This window comes from Salminus brasiliensis, chromosome 2, assembly GCF_030463535.1.
Source record: "Salminus brasiliensis chromosome 2, fSalBra1.hap2, whole genome shotgun sequence".
Taxonomy (NCBI): domain Eukaryota; kingdom Metazoa; phylum Chordata; class Actinopteri; order Characiformes; family Bryconidae; genus Salminus; species Salminus brasiliensis.
The window spans coordinates 32,201,468-32,216,670 of NC_132879.1; the positions used below are offsets into that span (position 1 = coordinate 32,201,468).

A 15,203-nucleotide genomic window follows, 5' to 3' on the forward strand; every position below is an offset into this window, starting at 1 on the left:
CACTGTAACTCAGGAAAGAGGGGGTAAAAAGCTGACTAGATGGATCAGTTGTGTTAGGAGCAGTGGAAATACTAAAAAGTGCTCCAGGAGGAGGGTTGGACCACCACCACCAGGAATTGGGAACAGGGGTTTATTTATAATTCATGTATTTTCATAGAAATGTACAAGAATAGTTCCTTTTAGTTCCCTAAAGCAACACTAAATGCAGTTTGAGCTGTTAAGAAAAGCCTAATAGATCACTTTTGATGATTAAGGCTTTAAGGCTGCTATTGGAAGTTGAAGCTGTTTTTCTAGTTGATAAAATGATGATGTGTTTTAGGAAACCTCCGGCCCACACTGATCTGAGTTTAGTGCATTATTACATTTGAAAACTGTGTAACACTGCATTCCCTGTGACAGATTATGGGTTTGATTCCCCAGCCAGGAAAATCGACCAAGCTACACCAACAACAGTCCTTGGGCAAGACTCCTAACACTATATTCACCAAGCTGTGTAACAAGATTCAAATCTTCTCTGCTCTGGCTTAGAGTGTCAGTTAAATGCCATAAATGTTAATGGGAATAAAAACAAACTGAGAATTGAGAAAAGCTTTTCCAGCCCCCCTGTTGCAAACTAGGCTCTGTTCAACTAAGTACTTTCTGTGCAGCTGTTAAAAGGCATTCCACGAAATTGATATTAAATGTGATGTCTTTGGCATGAGTTAACAGCTCACGTGGCTTTTTCTTTTTATCTCTGCGTCATGTTTCTGCTGCAGCAGCAGCCCAACAAGCCTATTCGTTTCAGGGGATACTGTGTCAACTTCTACACCCAGAATTGTGAATTGCTACACCCAGAGTAGCAGCTTCCAACCTTACACAGTTCAGAGTTTAAAGCAACCGTATGTAGCATTTTTACCATAACTCCTTAACACTCCAAGGCTTATTACACACTAAGGCATATTACTCAGTAATTACTGGGATTCTGTACAAACTGGTGGGGCTAATAGAGGTTTGTAATAACACCACAATGGGCCAAAGGCTTTTAAGGGGTTTAGAAGAACTACGTAACACACGTAGCACAACAAGAGTAATATCTCTGTAAAATCCTGTAAGATTTCTTTACCGCCTCAATCCACATACTACTCTCACTTTTAGTGACAGTTCTGTATCTCTCAGATTGCCCAGAAATACAGGTGTAAAGCATGCCCTTTAGGGGTGCCTCAAAGCACAGCAAGCAATGCCATTTTCTCACATTATGCTGCTTTAAGTGGAAAACTGTAATTGTACGTGTGACTTTTCACAGAATTATCATTCTAACACTAAAACAAGTCATCACTGCTGTTCAGCTCTCAGAATGCAAAAGACTTTGATCCATAGGAGACGCTTTGGTGCTGTGTGTGCCCTTACCGCAGTGGTTGTGTCTGGGCACTGGAAAGCCCTTCCTCCATAGAGCCTTTGTCCTCTCCCCCTTCTCCCCCTCCCCCTCCTCCACCTCCCCCAAACGTGCTAGCAGTGCGAAGGTGCCGGAGCTCCTCGGGCTGGACAGCGTTGTACCAGTTCTGCTGCCCACCGTCCGGCGTGAGCACAGGGCTGCGGGCCTCCTCCTGACCCTGCGCCACCCCCTGCACCGTCTTCACTATGTTCACCGCGTTCACCGGCAGCTGCAGCAGCTTCTGCATGGTGGTCATGGTTAAAGCCCAGCAAAGGAAGATGCACACCACCTGTTGGAGTCTTCGGCTAATGAGCTCACTCACCCCTGTAGGCTGGGATGCAACTTGCCCAAGGCTATACGCACACTTGAAAGCTCACAGTCACAAGAAAACACTTATCGAAGTGTCCAGTTGGCGAGGCCTCCCACCTGTAGACTTGCAGCGTCTGTAGTAAGATAACGTTGAAAATCAAAACTGGTGAAGGAAAACACGTTCTTACCTTCACATCCGCTAATGTAAGAAATTACACTCCAATACTGTCCACTGGTCCATTTCACTAAACATAAAAGCAGCTGGCAATTTCGAGGAGTGTAAGGGTGTAGCGTTGTTTTCCTACAACATCAACGATATGCAACCGTGAGTTATCCGAAACCACACCTGCACCTGAAAGGCTGCTCAACGTTCACAAATGCACACCTGTAGGATCAACCCCAACTGTTTCAGCACTCCCACAGAGAACAGCTCCCGACTTCTGGGATGGCCTGGAACAGAACTCAGCGTTCTGAAGCTTAAGCATTCACCACTGGAGCAAGGTATTCCCATAGACAAGCAGCAAGCTGGAGTCCCTTCGACAGGCAGGGTTAGAACGCTGCTGTATCCGAACCAGGCTCCTCCACCGATGGGGGACGTAAGACCCTGCGAGATGGGGAGGAGTGGAGGAGTCCTATGGCAGTGTTTTTCGGGTCTCTCCAGGGAGAAAGCTGCTCTGTCTGCTAAGAGGCAATGCTGCATGTGAGCTCAGCCTAGAGATGTCTCAGCTCCAATGTGCCTCACAGCCACGTTAGCACACCCCTCCCTTCCACTCTCCTCTTACAACACCATCACGCTGAGCCTCTCTCTTGTGCTCTCTCTCTCTCTCTCTCTCTCTCTCTCTCTCTCTCCCTTCTCCACACATTATTCCCCTCCTCCTCTGCTCTTTTTCATTCACAGTGCCACTCCTTCTTTTCCTTCTTTCTCTTTCTTTCTCATACATCTCGCTCAGTCCTAGCTGACTTTCTCTTCCCAGGATTAAACATCCTTCTCTTTAGCTGTCTATTCTTCAACACAGCATCTCTCTCTATCTATCTCTCTCTCTGGTTAAATGTCCCTCTCTCTCTTTTTCTCTCTGATAGAGCGCAGGCTAGCGTGACTCAGCTGTATCAGCTCTCTGCCTCACAACTTCTGCTTTATTTAAAACACACACACACACACACACACACACACACACACACACACAGAGAACAGCCTGACAGCAGGAAAACCCCACTGTGTGATAGTACAAGAACTGGGGAGAACGTCTCCTGATACCAAATGCAAACTGGACACACACACAAACCCTGTGTATGATCTGATTCAGGTGGCTGTACAGTGTTGTGATCTGTAGGTGGCAGCATATCTACTGTGTTATAGGCAAAGAACCAAGAAGATACAGCAGATGCTGAAAATGAGAAACTCCCCTAAAAGGCCAAAATAAATATATAATGAATACACCCAAAGGGGATGTTCAAGGGTTCCTAAGCAATGGTTTGACAATCATGACAACTGAATCTGAATCTGAATGCTTAAATGGTTCTGATTGCAGATATGATGTTTATATGTTATATGGTTTTTATAGTTTTTGGTACAACTACACTATTACAAAAATGATCATTTTGGTACTATTGGAATCCTTTTTGATACTATTACATAATAATATCACAAAAAAATGTTGGAACTACTTCACTTTTACACAAATAACTTTCTTGGTACTATAGGTCTGATTTGATACCATTACAAATCTGGTACATCTTTTTGGTACTATTAAAAATAGCCCGTTAGTGCTATACACTTTTTGGTACTATTGCACTTTTTAAAAAGGACCATTTTGATACTATAGAAAGCCCTTATTGGTACTACACACTACTGATACTGCACTGTGAGACTATTACATTATTACAAAAATATCCTGATGGTACTACACTTATATAGCTTGGTACTACATTATAGTACCTTGATAGTTTTGGTACTAATAGAACCCTATTTGCTAATATGTTATATAGTCATTGTTCAAACAAAATCACCAAACCCCCAAAATTGCTCACAAAATTGTTCACAGAGCACACATGCTCGCCTTCTGCCTCCTAGCACTAGCATTTTCTAATAGGGGATATCCTAGCCAGTGGGTGGAAATTGGAAATGTTTCATTTGGGGAGGAAAAACTGGGATAAAAAGAGAATGCAAAAAGCAGCTTGTGTGTTCACCTGAGATATAAATCTATTAATATCTATAATAAACAGGGAGACATGGCTTTGAATTGACTGTGATGACACACAGCTCTACAAAAGCATCAGTGTTGTGTTCAGAGCTGCATGCCTGTGACACTGTGAAAAGTGCTTCTGAGAGAGCAAGAGAGAGTGTGTGTTATGTGAGCGCGTCTGCTTAGAGCTGAGCAGATCTGAAAACGGCTCCACGGACAGATGTGGAATTCACATGGTTGCGAAAGTAAAAGGGGCAGAGAGGAAGGGTGGAGAGGGGAGAGCAACACTCTCTCTGTCCTGGGTGAATATGGCATCTGTCACTCTGAGTTACGCGAGCCGCTAAACCCATAAACAGCCGCTTTTAATTAGTCAGGAATATGAAGCTCAGTGGTTGACTGGAGATGGAGATGCAATGAGCTAGGCTTAGAAGGGAATGTTGCCAAGGCAACAGCATCGGAGGATCCCTCCTACTCCATGTTTGATTTGGAACCAGTGGAACTGCCATTTCTCGTTGCACGAACACACACACACGCATGCACACACACACACACGCGTTAAAACACATAAAAGCAAGAGTAACTTCAAACCAACAGAAGAACAAGACGCTGTTTCTTCAAACACAGGCTCAATCTCTGTAGCCTCTGAGCAGGGGTACATATTTCCTATTGCTCAGTGTTCCTGGGCTCCATATCCACACCACATGTTGGCCTCTCAAAATGCAGACCCCAGTGGACACTTGGCCTTCCAAAACAACTACTGGACAAGCCAGTTGATTTTACACAAATATCCACCCTTAATAACAAAACAGCTGCTTTTCCCCACATCCCAAGCGAGATCCAGAGCCTGGTCAGATGGACACGCATCCAATCCAATAACACCGAATCATAGTTTGTTTAAATTTGTCAGCGTCCGTGTCACCACCGTTTTTACAGCCTTCTGTGAGGGCTGCTTCAGTAAAAAGTTGATGATGCAAATGATGCTGCGCACCCAAAACAAATCTGGAAGTTCTAAGGCGAAGTGAAAGAATTTGTGATATGCTGTGATATGCTGCTGTTATGGGTAGCAGCGCGCTTAGAAAACACAATAGAAGAGTCCGTGGGTGAGTCCGTATGACCCTTGAAGTCTTCTCTTCACAGTTGAACCTAAAGGTGTTTTCACACCTACAATTACGGATGTATTTGTGACATTGCGTACATCTGGTCCGGTTATTTCTGGGAGTTACTGCAGTTTATCAAGTGCACTAAAGAGCGTGGGATGCGTCATCCTATGGTTGCCTTTCCAGGTGCTCCGAATACTGCCTCCCTACCACAATACTGGAATTGCAAGCTGCATTCTGTTGTGCCCGTACTGCTGCATGACGCGAGCACTGCACGTAACGGGGAGTCCAACTCCGGCACGACATCGGCGTTTCCTTTTTCCTCTTCTATTGTTTAATGGGTGATGATAGCCTTTCTCAGCTTCCTGTAATTGGTCTGAAAGGCTGAACCATCCAGACCAGTGTTTTCACACTGCATGGAACCGAACCATGGTTAAGACCACCACTTTTTGGTCCTTTGCTCTGGGCCGGGGTCTGCGGCACCTTTCACACCTGCTATTTTGGATCAGACCAAACTGAACATTTCAAAGGTGTGAAAGCACACTAAGACTTGGTCTAGTATCCAGCATTGCTAAGTGTTGGCACTTGAGCCGTCATCACACACCACAGAGCTGTTGACTCTCAGAACTTCAGATTTCTCCAGCTTCCAAGAGCCTGTTCATGGTTTTTGCTTGGATACTTTCTACAGTCACTAAACATGCTTATTTCTGTTGCAAGATTGACATTTCATGCCATTTCCACAAATAATCTGCCAGTACTTTATGAGGCATGCTACAGTTGCTTGTGCATTAATTTTATGATGATTTTACATTGCTATGCATATATAAAGGAGTATATATATATATATATATATATATATATATATATATATATGTAGCGTGAGATACACAGTTAACAAGTACATACAAATAAAGCACATGCTCAACATACTGATTAGCAGGACTAGCTCATCTACAGCCATTGTCCAGGAGACAGATGTTGTCAGTTTTACTCATATATCTTCCAAAGATAGTTACACAACCTATACAAATGTTAAAGAAGGTTCTCTCAGAGCCCTGGTGTTATATTCAGGATGGAAATAAGCCCAGCAGGAGCAGGGTTGGGCTTTGCTCATCTTAAAGCCTGCCACCTACTTAGCTAACTTGATGTTTGGCTCCCTCTTCTGGTCGAGAGGGGAACTGGCACTCTGCTGTTAATAGTGGAGTCCCTCTCGTTGCTGCCTTTACTCTCCTGGAAATGTTTCCACAATGTTCACTAGAGCATTTGCCACATGGGCTATAGCAAAGTCAGGCGATGATGTTGAAAGACAAGTTCTGGATTACAACTGTAACTCATTCCAAAAGGTTTTGGAACAAACTCTGTCACTACAGAGAGCACAGTCCCACTGCTCCACAGCCCAGTGCTAAGGGGCTCTGACGCTCGGCCTTAGTCCTATTTGCGGATGTTCCAGAGTACCCTGTTTTATTGGCAATGATTTTCTCAGGAGATTATACAAGCTGTGTCTGAACTCAATTGAACACCTAATTCAGCAGTGGGTGCCAATTAAAAGGGCTGTCTGGATACTTCTGGACATACCTCTGGACATAGTGTAGTTTGTTAGCTAGCTAGCAAGTACACAGCCAAAGAGATATCATAACAAACACCATATTAATTAATTAAAAAACATACTATACATTAGAGAAAAACAAACTGTTCAACCAGTTGTATTCAATTCATAGTGTGGGAGCTCCCAATTTACGCATAACCAGGATGTTGCCCTAAAGAAACCAGAATTAGCGTTCAACTGGCCTCTGCCTGTGAATCTTCACAAAAATTCGCCTTTCCTGGATTAAGCCTTAATCCAAATTCCACTGATCAGAATCCAAAGAAAGCTATGAAATGAAGACTAAACAGCATTCTAAGCGAAGCAGAGGTAATGTTACAGACCCACACAACATAGGGATGTGCGTTTGATCCAACCAGTATCCACGGCTGGCTGAATTGGGAATAAATGGAAGCTGTATAATACCACCTAGGTGCTGCCTAGATAAAACTTCCCCTCAACATTCAGTGTAGGAGAGAGGAAGGGTTTTGTGAGAGATCTTTAGCTGGGACAGGAATGAAGGTGCACCAGTCATCTTGGCTAAAAGAAGGAATTAATAAAGAAAAACATATAAAATACATATCTGTCTTAAAGCTTTAGAGGTTTTGTGATCAGACCTATATTTTTGATTTTGGCCATAAAACCTGAAAACGTTGCTCCTCAAGTGTCAACCTGAACAACGTGAAGCAAATCTGCCATTAACACTGAAAGTTGTTAGCGCAGCATTTTTTCAGTTATTAATCTGCTGACAAACAATGAATTTTGAGAGAGAACATTGCTATGCTATATATATTTTTATTTGTAATCCAAACAATTCTGATGACTCGGAAGGACTGGTTTATATAGATCCAAAAAATACCACAAACTAGATGCTGTCAAATACAAACATATTAATATGGATACCTAGATACTCAATACTCAACATGCTACACTTTGCCTGAATGTCAAACAAATCACATAATAGGTGCTGATTTAAGTTAATCTTAAAAGAAATGGGTCTTCAGGTAAAGCACAGAGTTAGAATTAAACAGCAGTGTTAAAATGTACCTAATTCAGATCTATGGGTACAAGTCTTGTGTGGAATCAGGGGGCCACAGTGCAGGGAAGCCATGGGAGCAGCTAAAAAAGGCTAAGAGGCAAAAAGCTGACACTAAGCCGACCAGAGAAGGGAGAAGGGCCCGAACGAAATAGGCTGGGGGACGGCATCATGGGGAACCGTGCGGGACAGACAGTATGTGCTAGGCTAAAAGCTAACCCAGCCAACTAGTTAAAATCTGAATCAAATTCTGAATAAATGCAGCTTATGCCACATTTAAAATGGCATTGCGGCTTTTATGCAGCATTCTAAACAAAGATTAGTATTCTGATCAACATCAGGTTAAAGAGAATGATTTAGGACTGAAAAGACTTTTAGACCCTGTTTACACCAGGTCACTTCATGCGTCTTGAGTATCAGGATTATGTCTGGATAAGGCCACAACACTTAATCATGCGAATGTAAACGCACCCAAGACAAACCAGATACAAATCCCATCTCTCGAACCACTTCAGGAGAAGGTGTGAGACACGCTTGAGCCATGGTACAGCAGTGTGAACACATCCGTCTCTTCAAGACACATTCCACAACCAAAGCCCCTCCCAGTACAACCAAAACACCAGTAATAATGCTGCACAGTGAGCTAATTTGCATATTCCATCCCACACAACAGTCGGATTTCAGTGTGACTGGAGACACATTTGACTACGAGGTGTCAGCGCATGTGGGTAAAATCAGTCCAGAATACAATCCAGATACTAGCCACATGACGTGACCAGGGGTGAACAGAGTCTAACTCTCAATTATGACTCTCCATTAGCAGTGTAGTTTAGACCAAGAGCAAGAGTTTTTTCTGCCCTGCATGAGAGTGGGAAAAAAAATTATATATACAGTGGGGCAAAAAGTATTTAGTCAGCAAGGAAATCACATTATAGGATCATTATATTACATTATAGGATCGTTATCTGTATAAAGGACACCTGCCCACAGCCTCATACAGTCAGACTCCAAACTTAACCATGGCCAAGACCAAAGAGCTGTTGAAGGACACCAGGAAGAAAATTGTAGACCTGCACCAGGCTGGAAAGAGTGAATCTGCAATAGGCAAGCAGGCTGGTGTGAATAAATCAACTGTGGGAGCAATTGTAAGAAGACATGGAAGACATACAAGACCATTGATAATCTCCCTCAATCTGGGCCCCCACGCAAGATCTCATCCCGTGGGGTCAAAATGATCATGAGAACGGTGAACAAAAATCCCAGAACTACACAGAGGGACCAGATGAATGACCTGCAGATAGCTGGGACCACAGTAACAACTACGCTGAGAGGGACTCAGATCCTGCAGTGCCAGGCGTGTCCCCCTGCTTAAGCCAGTACATGTCCAGGCCCGTCTGAAGTTTACCAGAGAGCATATGGATGATCCAGAAGAGGACTGGGAGAATATCATGTGGTCAGATGAAACCAAAATAGTTGCATCCCAAGAACACTATACCTACTGTGAAGCATGAGGGTGGAAAAATCATGCTTTGGGGCTGTTTTTCTGCAAAGGGGACAGGACGACTGATCCGTGTTAAGGGAAGAATGAACGGAGTCATGAATAGTGAGATTTTAAGACAAAACCTCCTTCCATCAGTGAGAGCATTGAAGATGGAACGTGGCTGGGTCTTCCAGCATGACAATGATCCCAAACACACCACAGACCTCCCTCATCTTTTTAAGTAGGAGAACATGCACAATCAGTGACTGACTAAATACTTTTTTGCCCCACTGTATATGTGTATATATAGAACCATGTTCTCTCACTCTAACCAAAAAGGACTCTATACACTACTGAAAAGGGGTTCTCTGACTTGTTGTTTGAACTTTTTGGTGCTATAGATCTAGAACCATTTTTAGGTTCTTTAAGAACTGTACACGAGTGTTTCTCCATCACAGAGAGAAACCATTTAAGCAGGTTATTTAAATTGCCATGATACGATTATAGATTGCTTGCCTTTACTGCAGAACCTGTGAACAGCATTTAGCTGATGCTCTTATCCAGAGTGAATTACATTTCAATCATGTTACACAGGAGGAGAAGGCAGTGTTAGGAGTCTTACCCATCATCTGAGCCCCAAGGGATTGGTGTAGTGTGGTTTGCTTGCCTGTCTCGGGAATGAATGAGGAAGTGAGTATTGTTAACCACTCCACTCCCACTAGTCCCCATCACTGCTCCAGTGGACACTCCTGACTCTTTCTTGGTGGTTTCTTTAAAATGCCACATTTCAAACCATTGAACGACTTTATTTTTTATATGAAACATTTAACTGCACCAATAGTTTGGAATATGTGTGGAATTTTCCTTTAAAGGGACAGCCAAAGACATATTAGGTGTCTCAGCTTTGCTGCAAGGTCAATAAAACAGAAGTCTATGTCCCCCTAATCCAGAGAGACTTACAAAAGTGCTTCACTGTTTACTCAGAAAATACCCTTAGCTAGTTTATATAGACTAGAATTCAAAGATCCCTCTAAGACTAGACACTACTAAATATATACATCAGTATGGAGACTCTTGGAAGAGATGGGTTTTCAGTTAGTGTTTGAAGACAGCGAGTGACTCTGTCTGGACACTTGTCTTCCGTGGATCTTAAGGGATGGCGGGTCAAGCGAAGCTGTACTTGAAGCTCCGAGGGCTCTTGGTACTGATGGTACCCTTCGAGCTACAAGTACGGCTCGGCTCGACCCGCCATCCCTCAAAATCCACAAGCGTCCAGGCTTAGTGGAACGAGCTTCCCCTGGGTGTCCGAACGGCCGAGTCGCTCGCTGTCTTCAAACGCAGACTGAAGACCCACCTCTTCCGAGAATACTTGGGTGATTAGCAGAGTACTATGGTCTCCTTACTGACTTGTGTTTAGTAATGTCTAAACTTAGAGGTATCTTTATTAGTAAATTATTAGTCTATTATTAGAGGTAAATTATTAGTCTATTCAAACTAGGTTTTTTTCTTGGGTAAATAGCAAAGCACTTTTGTAAGTCGCTCTGGATAAGTATGTAAATGTAAATGTAAATGATCGGCTTTTGACCACTGCCATCAAGTGCGGAGCGGCTGGTCCATTCTTGGCTTTGTAGGCCAGCGTCAGGGTTTTGAGTCTGATGCTGGAAGCAGCTACAGGAAACCAAGCAAGCGTTGTTTGGGCTAATCATCTAGTCTGTGGTGAGAGGAAAAGTGTGTAAAATGTGTAAATTTATTTTATTTTATTTTTTTATTTGGTGAACCACTCCTTCAGTCCATTTCAGAGAAACACCTAGTGATATCAAACCGTTTGCTCTGGTGTCAGGTCAGCCGTGTTGTTCAGCTCGCGGTTGTCAGCTCTGACACTGAAGGTCACTCGAAATCTGGGCGATAAGACGAGGTGGGCTACTTTTCTGAAGCAGCCCCCTGTTTCAGTGCTAGGCTGATGCTCGGTGGAGGAGAGCTGTCCACCACTCGGTCCTGAAGCACGCACGCGCGCGCGCGCACACACAGACACACACACACACACACACACACCGCCTCTTTCTACCTAGTTATCCATCTATATCTACCTCTGTCTCTCACACACAGTCTGCTCCTGAACACGGTCCTGTGTTGTTGTTCCTCCTCCGGTCGTGTTTGTGAACCTCAGCCCGAGCGCAGACATGCTAAATCACAGACATGCTAACGCAGCCGACCAGGCCCCGCGATGTGTGTGTGTGTGTGTGTGTGGGTGAGAGAGAGAGAGAGAGAGGGACAGACGAATACAGACTGGCAGTATCTGTATCTACAAAACCCCGTAATTTATCTCATTTATGCCGCATTATTATTCTCTTATTGGTCGTTGAAACGATGCTAACGTTAAACAGGAGCAGCAGCAGAAGCGCTTCCACCTCGCACCTCCCCCTCCTTACACACACACATACACACACACACAGGACGTTAAATAAAAGGCCGGTGTCTCTGCCCCCTCACCTCTTGTAGTCAGAAGAGAAGATGCCCCCGCTGGCCGGGTCGTGGCCGTACTCCGGCTCTCCGGCGCTGGAGGACCCTCCTTTCTCATCGTTGAACGCCGAGGTGGTCGACATCGCCTCCGCTCCTCCTCAGCAACACACACAGATATGGAGATTTAGCCAGCCGAGCTCGAGCCACTGAAGCTTCAGCGGCAGTACACGCACACGCGCAGAGGGCTGCGGGGGGGTGGGGGGGAACAGGAGGATGAACGCACGCTCGCGTCACATGACGTGAAAACGACGCCCCCCCCCCCCCCCCCCCACACACACACACACTCGTCCGCGGTATAGGTTGATTCGGTGGTGTTGAAATGAGCACACAGCCTCTCTCAATACGAACCCATTCACTTTACAGTCACAAAAAACTGACACATGAAAGGAGAGACAAAGGCTTCACCACACACACTGTCCTGCAACTGGACCATTCTCACTAGATCAACGCTGGTGGTCAGGGATTTCATGTAAAACGATTTTATATATATAAAAATATAAATTTCTATATATATATATATATATTTACAAAAAATAAAATAATTTAAAGATAAAAATATTAAAATAAATAAAAATAAAAACATATTATATAAATACATAAACATATTACACGGGGGTAAAAAACTGCGTTACTCATTGGCGGATTAAGTAACACGTGACACAGACACGGCCATAACCTGCGGCCTACAGCCAGGTGCTGTATGTAGCTCCATCTCTGCTTAGTGGACTTCAAGATAGTGATTGATTAAATCTATCCCAAAAAAAACATTCATCTGCCCACACTAAACGTCTCTTGCAAAGTACAATAACACAAGAAACAACGCTTAATAAAACTACACTATTAAAATGATGTACAATTACTTTAAGGGAAGCACCTTAAGCCTCATGGGAGAATTTCAACTATGCTACAACATCGTAATGTCACCGTGTGGGTTAATTCACTTTGTCAGAGCGTTGTTGTTATTTTTGGCTGGTTGGTGTGAATGAAATAAAACCCAGTGCGAACACGCTACACCAACAAGCTAACCTGGTGCGTGTTGAAGCGAGGTTGAACCGTCACTGTGATGCGATGTGATGAGGCTCACTCATTCATTACTCCGCAGTGTGAAGAGGCTCCATCAGGGGTCACTGTTTGATGCTCAAATAGCTTTTGGTGCTTCGCGTCTTTTCTATTAAAATTGAAATTCTCTATACAGAGCTGTGCTCACATTCGGCCATGTGTTATGTTGTAATTTAAACAGTCGAAAAATAAAAATAAATTTAAAAATATAAAAACTGCAAAACCCTCAAATTCACGCGCCAATAAAATCCCCACTGGACGTGCAAGTACCCAAATATTTGCCTTACGTGGTCACGTGGTTGTGTCCAAACCACTGGGGAAAAGGAAGACACACTGGCTCTTTGGGGCAGTTTGGGGCAAAGCAAAGTCACAACAATATTTGATCTGGTTTTCGTTTTGCTAATCAGAAGGTGTTTAATATCAATTCACCACTGATTCAGCGAAAAACAGTGAAAACTGATATTTAGTTGTAGGCATGGAGTCACCTAACATCTGACACCTGTGAACAGATATTCCAGCCCAAGCTGACAGGACTGCATTCCACAGTTCTTCTGTATTCTTTTTGGGTTTTGCATCAAAAACGGGGGTCTGGGGTTTTGGGCTGGCCACTTCATAACGTCAGTCTTGTTGGTCTGGAACCAGGATGTTGGCCGCATGCTGGTGTGTTTGGGGTCATTCTCCTGCTGAAACCCATTTCAAAGGCATTTCTTCTTCAGCATAAGGCAACATGACCTCTCCCAGTATTTTGATATATTCAAACTGGTCCATGGTGTCTGACATGCGATAAATGGGCCCAACTCCAAAGCATGAGAAACCATTATGCTTGCACCTCCACGTCTTCACAGTGTATTGTGGCTTAAATGGGTCGTCTCACTGTCTGGGTCCTTTAGACCTGACAAGAACAATCTTGCTCTCATCTGTATAGAGAATGTTCTTCTCTTTAGGCCAGTCACTGTGTTGCTTGGCTAACTGTAACCTTTTCAACATCTTTTTTCCAGCAATGGTACTTTACGAGGGTTTCTTCTGATTGTGCAGTACTCACAGGTCACTGAAAATGTTGATTTGATTTCCATGGAGCTGATCATTGGACGCATTTTTGCCATTCTAGTTATTCTATCATCTAAGAGGATGGTAGTATTTCTTTTCCTACCCCTTTTCCTATCAAGCTTCTTTCTGTTTCGGTTCAATGTCTGGAACGATCCATTTTACTTACTGAGCAAAGTCTAAAACCAGCAGGTACAACATTTGCCCACAAAACAGCAATTAAACATACTAGTGATGTTATACTGCTAATATTTTGCACATAACTGTAGGACAGATTGCAGATTGTGGGGGACTTTGCAGTGTCACTTAAAAAAAGTCCAAAATCAAATGCTCTGAACTCTCCACCACAGCCTGCACTGTTGTGATCAGAGGTTGTGAACATAGACTCATCGTAGAAATATTAGAATTTCTAGATTTTCTTCTGGGGCAGAAGTAAATTCTTAATTCAATGGTCTCACTGTCTGGGTCCTTTAGACCTGACAAGAACAATCTTGCTCTCATCTGTATAGAGAATGTTCTTCTCTTTAGGCCAGTCACTGTGTTGCTTGGCTAACTGTAACCTTTTCAACATCTTTTTTCCAGCAATGGTACTTTACGAGGGTTTCTTCTGATTGTGCAGCACTCACAGGTCACTGAAAATGTTGATTTGATTTCCATGGAGCTGATCATTGGACGCATTTTTGCCATTCTAGTTATTCTATCATCTAAGAGGATGGTAGTATTTCTTTTCCTACCCCTTTTCCTATCAAGCTTCTTTCTGTTTCGGTTCAATGTCTGGAACGATCCATTTTACTTACTGAGCAAGGTCTAAAACCAGCAGGTACAACATTTGCCCACAAAACAGCAATTAAACATACTAGTGATGTTATACTGCTAATATTTTGCACATAACTGTAGGACAGATTGCAGATTGTGGGGGACTTTGCAGTGTCACTTAAAAAAAGTCCAAAATCAAATGCTCTGAACTCTCCACCACAGCCTGCACTGTTGTGATCAGAGGTTGTGAACATAGACTCATCGTAGAAATATTAGAATTTCTAGATTTTCTTCTGGGGCAGAAGTAAATTCTTAATTCAATGGTCCAAATTGTCTTTTATTGTCTTTTGTATTATGGTGAGATGAGGCAAAGAAGAGGAAAGGTGAGGCCTATAACCCCAAGAACACTACCAACAACATCATGCTCTGGCACTGTTGCCATCAGTGGAACTGGTACATTGCACAAAATGGATGGAATAATGCAGAAGGAAGACTACCTCAGAATTTTCCACATTCTCAAATAATCAGCTAGACTGTTAAAACTTAAAAACAATGGGGTATTCACACAGGACAATGATCCCAAACATACGTCAAAGGCTGTGGAATAGAAAAGGCAGGCTAAGAAACCAAAACATTAAATTAAAGTAATTCAACTACCAAATTTGCCAACCATAATTCTACCAGTAGCTTGTAGGTGGCTACCTAAAAGTGTCTAATCTATTGCTA

The 15,203-nt window shown here is 43.2% G+C and overlaps 1 protein-coding gene across 7 annotated transcripts in view; it reads right to left on the minus strand.

Annotated features, from left to right (window-relative positions):
* Window positions 1–11,796, minus strand: part of ap3b2 (adaptor related protein complex 3 subunit beta 2) — a 54,223-nt gene extending 42,427 nt beyond the window's left edge. For 4 of the 7 annotated variants that reach the window (XM_072672392.1, XM_072672390.1, XM_072672391.1 and 1 more), the window contains exon 1: window positions 11,589–11,796. In XM_072672392.1, the coding sequence (XP_072528493.1) occupies window positions 11,589–11,701 (113 nt within the window). In that variant the 5' untranslated portion in view covers window positions 11,702–11,796. Of the gene's footprint in view, window positions 1–1,386; window positions 2,700–11,588 lie in introns of those variants that run through there. The other 3 variants (XM_072672388.1, XM_072672386.1, XM_072672387.1) reach the window with 2 other exon arrangements.
* Window positions 11,797–15,203: the final 3,407 nt, after the last annotated feature.